General features: G+C 38.6%; 2 protein-coding genes across 3 annotated transcripts; both read right to left on the bottom strand.

The window, feature by feature from the left end:
• Positions 1–821: 821 nt before the first annotated feature.
• LOC103331810 (zinc finger protein-like protein) lies at positions 822–5109 on the bottom strand. Of its 2 annotated transcripts, XM_008234469.2 has the most exons (7): positions 4638–5107; positions 3802–4217; positions 3602–3716; positions 2776–3450; positions 2081–2158; positions 1453–1569; positions 822–1317 (listed from the first exon to the last, which is right to left on the bottom strand). In XM_008234469.2, the coding sequence occupies exons 1-7, from the start codon at positions 5049–5051 to the stop codon at positions 1045–1047; spliced, it is 2088 nt and encodes a 695-aa protein (XP_008232691.2). In that variant the 5' UTR covers positions 5052–5107; the 3' UTR covers positions 822–1044. The 2 variants fall into 2 exon arrangements, with proteins under 2 accessions (XP_008232691.2, XP_088907964.1); XM_089051838.1 differs by lacking the exons at positions 822–1317; positions 1453–1569 and adding an exon at positions 1622–1877 and having other exon boundaries at positions 4638–5109.
• Positions 5110–8719: 3610 nt separating this feature from the next.
• FLA8 (FASCICLIN-like arabinogalactan protein 8) lies at positions 8720–10207 on the bottom strand. The gene has a single exon (XM_008234471.2). The coding sequence runs from the start codon at positions 10190–10192 to the stop codon at positions 8915–8917; it is 1278 nt and encodes a 425-aa protein (XP_008232693.1). The 5' UTR covers positions 10193–10207; the 3' UTR covers positions 8720–8914.
• Between the last annotated feature and the right edge of the window lie 4622 nt (positions 10208–14829).

Raw genomic sequence — 14829 nt, forward strand, 5'->3', positions numbered from 1 at the left:
AGTAGCCATAAGGGTCCCTTTCGGCTATACTCTTTTTAAAAGTTTGAAGTGTGAGCGCTAGTCTTGGAGGGAATCGAATTTGGCCTTGCAAATGTTGCAGATCTAGGGCTTTGTTCATTGTGCTTAGGTTCAGCATCACGAACGTCAGTTTTGATCTTATGGAAATTCTGGGTTGGGTTTGAATTATCTGTTAAGAGTAGCCAATATACTCTGTGAATGGACCGTTTTGAGACTTTCTTTTCTTGGACACGAAACAAGGATTTCGAGCCATGGATGCCCAATATCGTTGAGAAAGGAAGATTGTTATTTTGTCATAAAAAGTTCTTTAGATTAAAAGGAAAAACTACAAAATAGAATTCAATTAATTTTCTTTTTAAAAGTTTTTTTTTATACAAACAAAAATTTAAATTACTCTAAATTAATCTAATCTACAAGAAGGGAGCTCGAACTTGGATGCAAGAGGACAGACTCACTACCTTGGCCAACTAACCTAACCCACATATGTTTCTTTTTAAAAGTTAATTTTACAAAATCCAATATTTTATGGGTAAGAAAAATGTAATTTGTAATTCACAAGATGCCAAATTTATTGACCTAAAATCCAGTCAGTAATTTTGATGTCATGAAAAAATAAAGCATGAAATGAAGAAATTCTTCAATATGGCCATTACACCGCTCTATAACCACAACTATATTATAACACATAAATTAGTAACAGCATGTAACACATTGGGCCACCGTCAAGTTAATGAAGCAGCTAATCGCACTGCTGCTATATATTTCTTTTTTCTCTACAAATAAATCGTGTCCCACTGAAAAAATATCCCAAAAAGAAATTCATTCACACCAGCTGAAATCTTTCAAAAATAACCCTTGGTTGTTACAAAAGCAACTGTTAAGCTATTTGCTTTTAAATCGTTGAAAGGCTTCAATTACTTCAATATTGTAGAATGACAGAACAAAGATGATACAGAAGAACCGAACGGAATGCTTTGCAAATGAGATAACAAGAAGAAAGTAAAGTAAGACAAGCAGTTTTTTAAGTTATCCATCTTCAAGAATCTCTCTGTGCACATGCATGCATGATGTGCTGCAGTATTTGTAATTATACCTATGAAATGGGACTTTACCAGCCAGTGATACATTACAACAGGAGCAGTTAATTTCGCCAGCTACCCCACTTTTGGGTTGTGCGGTGCTTGGTGCAGTGGCAGTGCTGTTGCCTTGAGCACTAAGAGCTTCAGCTGCTGCTCTTCTCCTCTCGGCAGCAGCTGCCCTTTTCTCCCTCTCAGCTGCCTGTGCCCTTTTTAGTTCCTCCTGATTTGGAATCAAAAAGGGGGGAAGAATGCGCACTTAATAATCGAAGAGTGGAAAGAGTAAGAAGCTATTGCGAACATGAGCCAGCCTAGTTTCAAAGGCTTAATATAAGCAGTCATCGAAAATCTAACTGACCTCTTTAGAGATCTGTGATCCAGAGCTAGATTGAGGCTTTCCCTTAAGAATAGAAGATGTAGAGGGTACTTGGTTTCGTAAATCCGTCGAAGCATTTTGGGAAACAGCAGCCTGAGCCTGCATATTTACATCACGATGATGTAGAAAGATTGAACTAAGAAGATATAGATGGAGGAAAAATAGGAATACTATACACAGCTGACACAATTATGTCAATTGTTCCTTCTGAATTACAATCAACAAGACCTTCCTCACAACTCCGCAAAAGAAATCCTCACATAAATTATTCCAAAATTTTACTCTACTTTTCATTTTTTAGAAGATAACAGAAAAAGAGCCAAAATAGAAAATGAAATTAGCAATTCTCTCTTTCCAATGCCACCAATCGACCAATGCTGGGGGAGGTGTGAATCAGCGGATGCAACCTACAAATCAATTTCATTGAATCACTGCATGAAGGCTATGGACAACCAATGCAAGTGCATCAATCACAACCGTTAAAAATGGCATTCTAAAAGATTCTTCTGAAAAACTAGAATCAAAACCAAGTCACCAGGAAAAAGAAGATAATCTCCACCAACACATCTTGAGGAACAGAAAAAGGGCCAAATATAAGCAAAATATGCACCTGAGCTTTCTTTTCTTTTTCTTTTCGTAATTTCTTCAATTCTTTTGCCCTTGCCTTCTTTTTGGCATCTTTTTCAGCCTGAACAACCAAAAATGAAAGCAGATCGTATTCATTCATTGTCAAGTATCAATGCATAACAAAACACAATTTGAAAGAGGCCTAAAAGATAAGGTTTTAAATGGTGCAATGTGCAGGCACTGCCCCAGGAAAGTATTGGTTGTGTTCCAATTACAATAAATGACAACCATAAATATCCAAACTCTTAAATCTCAGTATGAGCTGCAGGATTATAGTTAAAATGCCTGCAATTATGATATTTCTCATTTTCTTCGCACTAAAATAGAGTATTCTCAAAACCAGACCAGGTCGACCAATTGAACCGGTTAATTGAGGAGTGGCCAATATGATTGGCCCATAAGATCTGCATTATTAAATTTGCCAAAATCAGCGGCAAAATCAGAAGGTTGGAGGATTTCTTTTATAATAATTTTCATGTTTGATTTTTTAGGGGTAAAATTAGAGCAAAAAATATTGGGGTGGGAGGGAGAGGCCAAGTGGGGGAATTTTTGGGTTTAAATAGTCACCCCAGATATTTAAACTCCTGAACACAAATGTGTTTTTTGTCCTATTTCACATGAGTTGGCCAATGCATCAAACCATCCACAGAAACCAGGTGAAGTTCTGCAAACACTTACCTGCTTAGCAGCTTGAGATTCCTCCATCTCTTTTGTCAATGCACTAGGTACCTTAGCAGCATGCCAATCCCACTTATCAGGGTTTGAGGCCATGAACCGTCTAAATGTATTTCTGACCTCCTTTTCACTTGCCAGCATGTATGGAGTCTGTCCCCTTTCATCTTTGATGCAAGGATCCAGACCCTGTTCCAATAGTTCCAACACTTTATGAGTATCTCCAGACTGTGCTGCTTCATGCAAAGGTGTTGATGAAGATATTTCCTCACCATCACTGTCACTTGATATAGGAAGTTCGACGGACTTCCCATAATTTGGGAAAGCTTCATTTTTTTCCATACAATCAAAACTGTCAACAATGTCGACTTTTTCCATTCTTGGTATGATGTTGCGGTCAATACCTGAACTATGTGGTGGGTCCTCTTTGGAACTTGAAGGAGCTTCATTCACATCTAGTTCGTAAGCAACTTGGGTCAATTGCTCATATATACGCCGAGCTTCCTTATAAGTAGGTCTCCGAACAGTCATTGGAACATTTCGAACAAGACATTGCTGATGACTAAAAATTGGTTTCTCTCCATTAAAAAGCAGTTGATGATTGCTAGAAGGAGCAGAAACAAAAACGCAAGATGAAGCATCAAAATATGGCTTCCAAGCAGCAAGTAGCTCTTGAATTTCCTAGAATGTAAGACTTATAAATCAGTCAACTTCTACAAGATTCACTAGAATATCCATCATAAAGGAGTGGCAATCTATTTTCATGTAGGGTTGTCACCAAATCAATTAGAAATGTCACCGAATCAAATAGAGATGTCGCTAAGTCAAATACCTTTTTCAAAGCAAGTTCATTATGACGTCGAAGAGAAGCACCGGCAGAATGTGCAGCCCTTCCACTTGCATCTTTTGATGACTGTTTTTTTCCAGCTTTGGCCCTTACAACATATCTGCACCGCAAAATAAAGAATTCTGAATATCATAAATACAAAAAGAAAAATTATAAAGAAATGTAAATACAAATAATAAGCCAACCTGTGGAAGGTCTTGTGAGCCACAATCAAGTTACCATCAAAAACACAACCAGCAAAATGCCCACCACTTGCAAGCAACACAATTCTAAGATGGGTCTTATCTCTAGGCTCATGAACCAACGTTTTCAATCTCTCTATCACTTCCTCACATGACAAAGTACTTTCAGGTCCAGACTCATTTGTAATTAAACACTTCGAAACAGAAACTCGCTCACCCGTCTGAAGGTAGATAAATAACTTCTGCTGCCTAATACTTGCACTTGCCCTAGAAAACTTCAAAGAGCCAAATCCCTTTTCAGGCTCATCTTCCTCCGACCCCGATATACTCGAGACATCATAGTCTTTAAAAGAATCAGATGTTAATTCATCAAAGTCCTCCTCCTTCACAATACTCTTTCCAGCAACACTTAGCTTCACCTATCATCATATATAACGAAATAATTACTACATGCCCCAAAACACGCACACATACACATTACAGCTGAGGAATTAGTTCACTTAGTGAGTACCAAAAAGATTGAAAAAAAAAATTCAATAACTCTACTCATCCCACACATCAAACAGCTGATTAGCAATTTGAAAGTTGGACAGTAACGCTGTAAGTTCGAGCATTCCCATTTAACAAACAAAAATGTGATAAGAAATTCAAAATTTAAGCAAAAGCAATATAAGCATATCCAAAATGCTAACAAAACAATGTATCAAACCCCAAGAACTTCGCTTTTTCCTCATTTACAAATGTTGATTGCATAAACCAAAGCGAGCCTCCAACAAAAATAATAAATAAATAAATAAACAATTCGAGAATAAGAAAGTAAAATTGAACAATTAATTTACGTTGAATCGGTGAATATCGGACTTGAAGTGCGCGCGCTGGTCTTCGAGGGAATCGAACTCGGCTTTGCAAGTGTTGCAGGTCCACCGAGGTGCTCCGACGGCGTTTTGGAAGCGGTTTTCTTCATTGCGCTCAGGCTCGGAGTCGTTTAGGGTTTCGACGGCGGAGTTGTGGGTAGAGGTCTCGGATGTGGAAACAGTAGAGAGGCTGGAAGATTGAAGGAGCTCGCAGGAGTCGAAGAAGTTGGCGGGGACGTCGAAAATGGAACGGGGTCGTTTCACTTGTGTTTTGGCCGTCGCGTGAGTTGCTGTGGTTGTGGCGGTGCGAGGAGGCTCGGCCGCCATCGTAGCAGATTGGGCTGCGCCTTTCTTGTTTACGGTTATCTGTTGTTTGTATGTGAAGTGTGAACGTATCATCCGAGACGGCACCGCTTTGACTTCAACCTTGGCGATTTTTTTCTGCAAGTGATGTTGCCACTAAAAAGAGAAAATGTAACCGATCAATTAAATTAGGCTAATTTACTGTTTCACTCCTATGCTTATTTACTGTTTTACTTTCGAAACACGGACACTCGGTCTCATATTATCCCTTTAAATTGAAATTTTAAATTAACCCCCATAATTCCTAAAAAAATGTTGAAATTTTCTCACTTTACCACTTCCGTCCATAAAACCATTAAAGGTGCCGATGTGGTATAGGCATAGAAGTAATTTTAGCTATCTTATCTCTCTTCTCTCTCCCCCACCTAACCCTCATCGCACCCCACCTCACCCCTTAAATTAGGCTAATTTACTGTTTCACTCCTATGCTTATTTACTGTTTTACTTTCAAAACATGGACACTCGGTCTCATATTATCCCTTTAAATTGAAATTTTAAATTAACCCCCATAATTCCTAAAAAAATGTTGAAATTTTCTCACTTTACCACTTCCGTCCATAAAACCATTAAGGGTGCCGATGTGGTATAGGCATTGAAGTAATTTTAGCTATCTTATCTCTCTCTCTCTCTCCCCCACCTAACCCTCATCGCACCCCACCTCACCCCTCCTCCTCTTCTATCTTCTCTCTTCCCTGTGCTTCTCTGCCTTTCTCACTCTCTCTGCCTCTCTGTTCTCTCCCATCCTGCCTAAACCCAACCCTCATTGCACCCCTCCCCTCCACCTCTTCGTTCTTCTATATGCTCTCTCTCTCTCTCTCTCTCTCTCTCTCTCTCTCTCTCTCTCTGCCAAAAGAGAATATGGGGAGTATCTATTGAGGATTTATAAATAATAAAAAATTGAGTGGTGGTGGTGGTGGTGGTGGTGGTGGTTTGGGTGTGTTGAGTAATTCCATGGAGGATTAGGTCTGGGGTGGGGGTTGGGTTTGGCGAGGAGAGGGGATAGAAGAGAGAGGCAGAGGGATAGAAGGATAGAGAGGAGATAAGATAATAAGGAGCTAAAATTACTAGAATATCCATGTCACGTCATCACATTTAACGGTTTTGTGGATGAAAATATACGAAAGTGGTAAAATGAGAAAATTTCAGCAATTTTTAGAGATTCACTGGGTTAAATGAGAAAATTTCAGTTTGAGGGGGTAAAGTGAGACCAAGTGTCTGTTTCAGGGGTGGAATAGTAAATAAGCCATCAAATTGTTTAGGGATTTTTGTAGAAATGTCACATGAACTTATATCTCAGTTTTAATTTGTCACCTTAAAGAAAAATTTAAGAGAAATGTCACCTTAAATTTTCAAAATCCAAGATTTGTCATCTCACTTCCATCTAATCTTCCATCCATTTTAAAGGATATTTTAGTATTTCCATTTTCAAGGGTATTTTTTAAAAAAATCATTAAAAAAAATTATATTTTAAAAAAAATCTCACTAGCCCTCAACCTACCCAAACCAAATCCACCTTTTTCTTCTTCTTTTTTATTTTTGGTATTTTTCCATTTGCATATTGAAAATTTGTAGAGAGAGAGAGAGAGAGACGGGAAAGGAGGAGGTCTCATGTGCGATGTGTTTTGGGGGCAGGTTGGGTTGGGTTGGGGTGAGGGAGACAGGGAGAGAGAGGTCTCTTTTTTTTTTTCTTGAAAATAGAAAGACTAAAATACCCTTAAAATCGATGAAAAATTGGATTGTGTTAAAGTCATATGGCAAATCATGAATTTTGAAAAATTAAGGTGATATTCTCTTAAATTTTTCTTTAAAGTGACAAATTGAAAATGAGGTATAAGTTTATGTGACATTTCTACAAAAATCCCAATTATTTATGTACAGATGGGTGAAAAAGTTACCGATGTAGCTCAATTGGTAAGAGTATTTACTCATCCAGGTCTAGGTTTGATTTCTACATCCTCCAGTACGACTTGTATAAAAAATAAATGTAGTTTGAATTGAATTGGATCATATCTTAACTTGTTCGTCATATTATATTTGATTTGATTTGGTTCAGTCCAATTGAAAATCGTCAAAATTGAATCAAACTGTCTAAGTAAATGTTCTTAACTTGATCATTTTTGCCAACAGTGTCTAACTCAATAGAAAAGAACATTGACTTGTAGACAAGAGGTCTCAGATTCAAATCCCCATGACATCATTTGCGTGTGTGAGGGAGAAATCTTCCTCTCCTCTAGTTTAAATTATCGCTTGTATTTAAAAAAAATACTTGATCATTTCTTATTAATTATCACCAAATTTCAACAATTGTATATTTTTTGGGTGTGTTTATAAATGGGTTTTGAGTGTGTGTAATGATGGGTTTTGGGTGTGTTTATAGTGTTTTGGGTGTTGGGTTTTTTTATAATATTTTTTATGAAACCCCCTATTTTTTATCTCTTACATTGGGATTTTCTCACTAGATTGTCATTTTGTCGTTTTAAATGGAATATTGAATGTCGTTGGAATGTTATAGCTTTCGAAATTAGAATGGCGATTTCAATTATGGTTTGGTTCCTAGACCTAGAGGAGAAAATATAAAGACTTCATGGGATTCCCATGCCTATCTCTTGGTTTTGTGCGGAGAGCTTTACCCCCTTGACCTTTGTGTGTTGTTTATCTTTTTCTATTTATTTTCATTAGAGACTATAGAGGCTCTTTATATCAGAAATGAGGCGTTATTAATGGGATATAATGCAAGGAGGAGGATGTCAAGAAGGCCCTACCTCTTGGTGGGCCTCTCTTGGGCCATGATTGGTGGTGATTATGTTGTTCTTGGTCTACTTGCTTTCTTACTTCTTCTTTTTAGGTCATACGGTCTACTTGGTTTCAAATTCAATGTTTGATTTTTGAATTTGCTGGAACCCTCTGTTAGGCTGCTTTCAATTTCAAATACATAAGAAGTGAAAGTACAGAAAATGTAGTGTTTGGAGTAACAACAAAGAGCTCAGGTGTTCTCGGAATTTCGTTTTCCCTTCAATTGGTCTAGAGTATTTACTCATCCAGGTGCAGTGTTATACAAAACCGTTCTAACTACTCTAACTACTCTAATAAACGGAAAAGAGAATCGAATTTCAGTGAGCTCGACAGCATACGAGTGAGTTGGACCACATTTCAACGAGCTTGACAGCATACGAGTGAGTTGGTACAACTGATCTAATCCACATATTTATTTAATTATTTGACCCATTTATTCACCCTACTTTTCCATAGCATAGGTTTTAAAGAAAACGGCCTGACCTATTCCATGAAACTTCAGCTAAGCCTCATGCACTTCAAAGTTCAAATTTTGGCTGGCTTGTGGAAGCTGTATAGTTTAGTTTTCGTCCCTTCGCCGTACCAAAAACAGATTTCTTATTTTATTTTGGTAAAAACCAAAGACAGTTCTTCAGTTTTGGAAGGAGCGAACAAATACTTGGCCGAAGAATTAAATAAGTGATCGAATTTTACTGTAAATAAAGCGGTCTCTACAAATTTCGAAAATTATATTAAATTAAGTTATACACAGTGCCACGAGCACTGTGGACGCATGTTGGCTCACTGTCAAATACACCAATCCATGCGCTTGGATTTTACAATCGTCAACATATCATCAAATCACCATATTAATAACAACAGACGCGACACACGCGATTACTTCTCCCAGCACAACTGCTAAAATGCGCAGATACCCATAAATTAAAAATATCAATAAATAAAAACAAAATTAACAAATAAAAAGCCTCTATGGTCTCTAACCGGTAACAACGGAGTAAAATAATAACAATAAAACCTCAAACCACTACAAAGTAACAAAATAATTAAGAAGTAAAAAAAAAAAAAAGATAAAACAAAATAAATTAACAGACACGTGAAAATACCGTTCAGGACAAGACAACGGAGGAAATAACAATGGCACAGACAGTGACCAGTACAGTCATCATCAATGCAGGTGAGGCCACGTGACCAGCTTCGTTAGCCGATCTACTGTTCTCCGACTCAGCAGACGGAGCCTCAGACGGCGCTCCCTCCGGCGTCTCCGATGGCGGTGCAGGCGGTGAAGCGGGCAAAGGCGATGGCGCTTCAACAGTAGAGGGAGTCGGAGCGAGTACCGGAGCCGGCGAAGGGGCGGCGGATGGCTCTAGTCCCGGAGCCGGCGATGGAGATTTTCCGAACAGCTCGAGTGGAAGAAGCACATTGTCGATGGTGAAGATCGCGAGGGGAGTCGCGTCGAGAACCGTGTCGGCCACTCGGGACGAGTCGACTCCAGTGTGAAGCGTGACCTGGTCGCCGGCTGTCGTCGTGGTCAGATCGAACTTCCCGGCTCCGTTCGTCGCCAGAGTGCTAATCGGAGACTTGGAGGTCTTCAATGTGCCGATCGGAGTGTAACCAGCAACGGCATGAAACTGTAAGATCGAGACCACCTCCGCATTGGTGAGCTTGCTCAGATCCGGCACGCCCTTCGCCTTAAATGCCTCGTCGTTGGGAGCGAAGATCGTCAAGCCTTTCTCGGCCGCCGATTGGTACGTCTTGATGACGCCGCTCGATATGATCAGTGACGCGAACGTCTTGGCGCCGGCTTTCTCGAGCAGCGCCGTTATGTTGACGTCGGAGGCGGAAGGAGCCGGCGCCGTCAAGAGCCCGGGAGCGATGATCGGAGCGTTGATTTCCAAAATTGAGATGTTGTATGGAATCTGCTTGACAGATTTGGTGTAGCTGGAGTCGAGCTTGGAGCCGGGAGCCGCGGAGCCGAAGCCAACCTTGCCGCCTTGAAGGTCGGTGATGTTGACGAAGCCGAGATTTCCCGGGGCGTGGCCGGTGGTCTGGTAGAGGGTGGTGCTGAGGGTGGAGCCCTTGGAGATTTGGTGGAGCTTCGTGGGGTCGTAGTAGTCCAGGAGGACGTGTAGGCTGAGGGCGTTCTTGACGACGGAGAGGGGATGTTTGGCTGCGAGGGCGGAGATGGCGGCGTTGTTCAGGACAAGGATAGTGATTGTTTGGCGGGTGTTGATCTCGTCAGCTAGCCTTGTTTGGGTCAAGAAGCTGTTGTATTGGCTGTACTCTGGGAAGGCGGAGAGAATTGCAGTGATGTTGTGGGCTGATGAGATTGTGGCGGTGAAGGCCAAGAGAGAGAGGAGGAAGAGAGCTCTGCTCAGTGAGGCCATTTTTGGTTTGAGTGAGTGAGTGAGAGAGTGAGAGAGGGAGAGAGTTTTATGAGTTAGAAGAGATGGGTTTTGGGGAGTTAACTACGGTTAAAGTGGTTTTGGTTGGGTTTAACGGTGGTTAGGTTTAGGAAGGGCCATGTGGAGGGAAGCAAAGTGCTTTTCTTCACAGCTGGAAATGGAAAGCATGGGTTTTGTGTTATGAGGCGGAGATGGGTTGCTTGGTGCTTCTTATATTCTGTTTCTTTTGGATGAAATGACTTGAATGTCCTTATTCTTTTGATGGGTTTCCGTTGGGATAAGGATGATTTGTGATTATGTTGTGTGGGTTTGTAGCAACAAAAGGTAAAAGCGGATGAAGTGGACGTGATTATTATGGGAAATGAAATGATGGGTGGAAATTGTCAAAATGGGTTCTTGGGTAACGGCCCTAAACACCAGGTGATAAGTTGAGAAACCTTGGGTTTGGTCTCCTAGGGTGGGAGGTTGGATTACTTCAACCAAAGGTCAATGCATGCTTCAGTTCGTGTTACTTGAGCAAAGGTCGAAAGTAAACTGTTGATATAATTGAGTGAGTGATTGTAAACTGTTGATATAATTGAGTTACTTGTGTCACAATGCATTAATCGCTTACATAATATGAATTTCACTCTCCACAATACATCAATTACACGTGACTATCTTTAGCATTTCACTTTTCTTGCTAGTGTTGTCCTTGGAAAAAAAAAAAGGATGGTCCATATGCATGTTAGTGTGTTTGGTACCAACACTGCATTGTCTCATCCTGGTTGCCATGCCATCCGTATTCCATATAAGTAAATTGCGTAATGCCAGTCCTCCATGTATGTATATAATGATTGTTCAAAGGCAAAGCATATTGTTTTGGACCAAAGCTTTTAGGGGTGCCCTAAATTATTGGGAAAGATTTGAGTCAGTGGCTAACCATAAACCCCCACCCATTTTTTATCCCCTTTACGTTTTGGTTCTGACTTGTGAGGCTGTCCTCCAAAACACAGCTGTAACTGCTTTCCAAATGGAAATCTTCAAATAAATGCAAGGCATTATATACGACCAACTTTAAAAAAAAAAAAATTTATATTTTTTATTTATCAATATACAACCAACTTTAATGGTGAGCAACAACAAAAAGTCCCTTGAAGAAACCCTACAATTAAGAAGTGAATTTCTTTTTCCTTGAAACGTTTGGGTTCAAGACAAATATATTGTGTTAATAAGGGAAAGAAGAAAGGTAAAAGTGGAGTACATTGTACAAAGTTTTGCCAAGCATTAGGTCTCCTTCAATTGGAAGCAAGAGCATGACTTTCTTATAGCAAATGAGACATTAAGTTCCTTTTCATTTTCATTTATTTTGCTTTTTTTTTTCTTTTTCATATATACCTTGACAAAGTCATAACACCACCACATGACGAGATAATAACGCATAAAAACAAGAATCTTTAACCACGTCATGACCTTCAGACATATCGTTATACAATCAGGGTATTCTCGCATTTAGTAATGCTTAATGCCAACAAGTTTTCTCCCAACATTTTTATTCATTATTTTCTTAATAATGAAAAAAGAAGGCTGAATCCAATTTGTTATAGAATATTCCTCATTTTATGTGATACTTGATATGTACACTACATCGTTGAATTAATATATATATATATATATTATGAACCAAATGAGAAAATTATGATGCAATATCAAAGATTGTGAATGAGAGTTTGGACAAATAGCAAATTTCCAATCACTGATTATGGCATTATATAACATGAATAAGATGTAAAATCCATTATAAACATTGAGACAGAAAATTGAAAAGAGAAAAACCACTGAAAAAACGTTGGTGAGAACGCATGCGAATTTCTTTGTGTACAAGTTTCGATTAGACAAGTTGTCTCAATCACAAGCATAAACAATAATGCGACAAGATCATATATTTTCTTCTTATCATTCTTCTTCTAGGTTTTGACTTCTATATAACAAAGTTATTTAGTATTCTGCAAAAAAAATCTTGGCATTGTTTTCATATGCTTTGTTAAATTAAATAATTTTCGAAACACAGTGAGCAAAAGGAAGACAACCCCATATGGGAATTTAGTGCTACAAAATTACATATATATATATATATATATATATATATATACTCAATTTTGGACTTTAGAGTTGGGGGGCCACAATAGTTGTTGGTATGCAGAGGATATTGTCGGCAACAATTGTAGCAACCACATGCGAAAAGCAACAAAAATAAACAAATTAAAATAAATAAATAAATGGTCTAAAATGTGTGGCATTGCTTCCCAATTGGCTGCCATGTGACTCTGTGCCCCTCCATTAACAAATGAAGCACATCTATGGCCCCCTAGCTGTTGTTGGCCTCTAGTAATTTGTGGTGAACAATCAATGGCCAAATACTGAAATGGAATCTTGGCAATTAGGTTAAAAACTTAGAACAATGATAAAGAAGATATGTCGCTTCCAAATGGAGGGCTACTACTTGATGTTGTGCTCTGCAACCATGTCAATTCGAATATCCTAGAGATTTGTAAGTTATACATGGTCCATATGGAATTTGTACCTTACATTTTTATTTATCGGGTTCAAATCTGCGATCATTAATATGCAAATTAAGGCTATTTTCCACAAAATTAGAAGATATCAAATTTTAAACATATAAAAGAATTTAGCTTGACTTTTGTTTGTTTTTTTTTGTTGAGAAATTTAGGATTGCATTCATAATTCAAAAAAAGCCACAAGAGGAAACAAATTACAAATGGCGATTACAATAATGAGCGGTCGAACAATAAAATTAAGACAATTTGGTGCGCCTCCACTAACGATCACGCATGATCGAATAAACTCTAGCATAGGCATCCCAACTAAGATTGCAAACTCGAATAATCAAAATAGACAAAGCTTGAAAAATCAAGCCATAACAATACAAATAAAACTCTCACAAAAGAGAGATAAAAAGCTCTTACAAAGGAGAGGTGAAAAGCTCTCACAAAAGGAGAGGTGAAAACTCAAAGAGAACTCTACAGAGTCTTTGTGACTTATTCCAATATAAAGAAACCGCAAAAAGATGGTGGTAGAGATCCGAAGTCAAAACGCGGTAGAGATCCAATGCTGAGACACAAACGCCTATGATGGTTGGAGGAAAATTAGAACAAATCACAATCGCTTATGAGAGAAAACCATTTGTCTCTAGAGAAGAGAGGGAGGAAGAGAAAGAGGGGAGAGGAGAGGAAGAACAAGGGCCTCCTCCCCCCTCAAAGTGAAAACGGCTCTAGGAAGGTTTTTTGGGAGTTTTTTTTCTCTAGCTTGACTTTTGTTTATTTATTTAAACATTTAGTTTATTTTATACTTTTAGAATTTTAGCCACCAGAAGGATCAGAATGGATTTGAGCAACAAGGCCATAATTGTTTAGTCACGAATTCATTTATTTGGTTTTGGGCAGTAGTATTTTTTTTCCTTTTTCGTTTCATCAGCCGCCTAGCTATACTATTTTTGTGTAAAATTTTTTAAAAAGGGGTATAACAGCCCGACTATACTACTTCTAAAGACAATTAGGGAAAAACTAAGTATAGCCATGCGGCTATACCATTCTTTAAAATATATATTATTTTTATTCAATAGTATTTGAGAATTATGTTTATAATATGTGAATTTTGTGTCTTATTGAAATTTTTGTAAAAAATAGGTATATTAAACTTGAAAAATACGTGCGTACGTGTATAATATATTATTAAACGTGAAGGTGCTAGAATCTTTATACGGGTGTAGTGGTTTTTTTTCTTCCGTGATTGTAAATGGTAGTAAATGGCGATTGATGAAATTGTCCCATTTGTTTGAGTTCGAAAATCAAGCCTCAAATATGCTTCGAAAGAGCAGTAGAGCCTTAAGAACATCTTAGTTATCTTCATCAACCAAAGCAACAACAACTTATAGATGATTTCTTGATGCTTACAGATAAATTTTCTAGCTTGGCATGAGAGGCTTGTGGCATGGAAGCAAAATCAGCATGAGTTTAGCACCAAAGAGGAAAATATGGCTTTCTAGGGAAAAATGAGAGTGTTTAAGATGAGGAAGAAAAGGTTTGCAGGCTGATTTGGCTGAGAAGAGAGAAAGAAAAAATAATGTTCTTCCGGCAGCTTGACAAAGCTTATGACAGATGTGAAAGTGATATGCCAGAAGAGGAAAATGGAGAAGAAGGGTGAATAGTGCACGAAATTGCTGGGTTTTTGCAAGTAAGATAGAAAACTTGCCCTCTGAATTTGAGTTGGTTTTGTTGGGTAGAAGAGGCCTCATTTTATAGCTTGCTGGAAACTATCATTTCCCAAGAAACCCTAATGGTTTCTTCCCAACTTGGCCAAGCTTTTTCTTCCTTTCTCCTATCCTCCATTGACTTTTATATCTTGGTGAAATTTCCTCTATCTATTTGCACAAAATCAGGAATTTTGGGAGCTCAAGGCCTCATTTCTAATCTGTTTGTTGGGAGACTTCCATTCCACCATCTCATTCCTTTCTTTCTTTCCTTTTTCCATGGCAGGTTTGATGGGGAAGGAATTGGGGTATGTATGCTGGTTCGAAGGGTGCTTCTCTTCCTAGCAGCTTGCACGTTAATATCCCTTGG

Source organism: Prunus mume, linkage group LG5, assembly GCF_029339155.1.
Source record: "Prunus mume cultivar Tortuosa linkage group LG5, ASM2933915v1, whole genome shotgun sequence".
In the NCBI taxonomy this organism is placed as follows: Eukaryota; Viridiplantae; Streptophyta; class Magnoliopsida; order Rosales; family Rosaceae; genus Prunus; species Prunus mume.

Coding starts and splice junctions, on each gene's coding strand:
- LOC103331810 (XM_008234469.2), bottom strand. CDS start 5,051: ATGATACGTTCACACTTCACATACAAACAACAGATAACCGTAAACAAG. Junction 2,159..2,775: donor AATCTCAAGCTGCTAAGCAG/GTAAGTGTTTGC, acceptor TTGGTTGTTCAG/GCTGAAAAAGATGCCAAAAA. Junction 1,318..1,452: donor GATCACAGATCTCTAAAGAG/GTCAGTTAGATT, acceptor ATTCCAAATCAG/GAGGAACTAAAAAGGGCACA.
- FLA8 (XM_008234471.2), bottom strand. CDS start 10,192: ATGGCCTCACTGAGCAGAGCTCTCTTCCTCCTCTCTCTCTTGGCCTTC.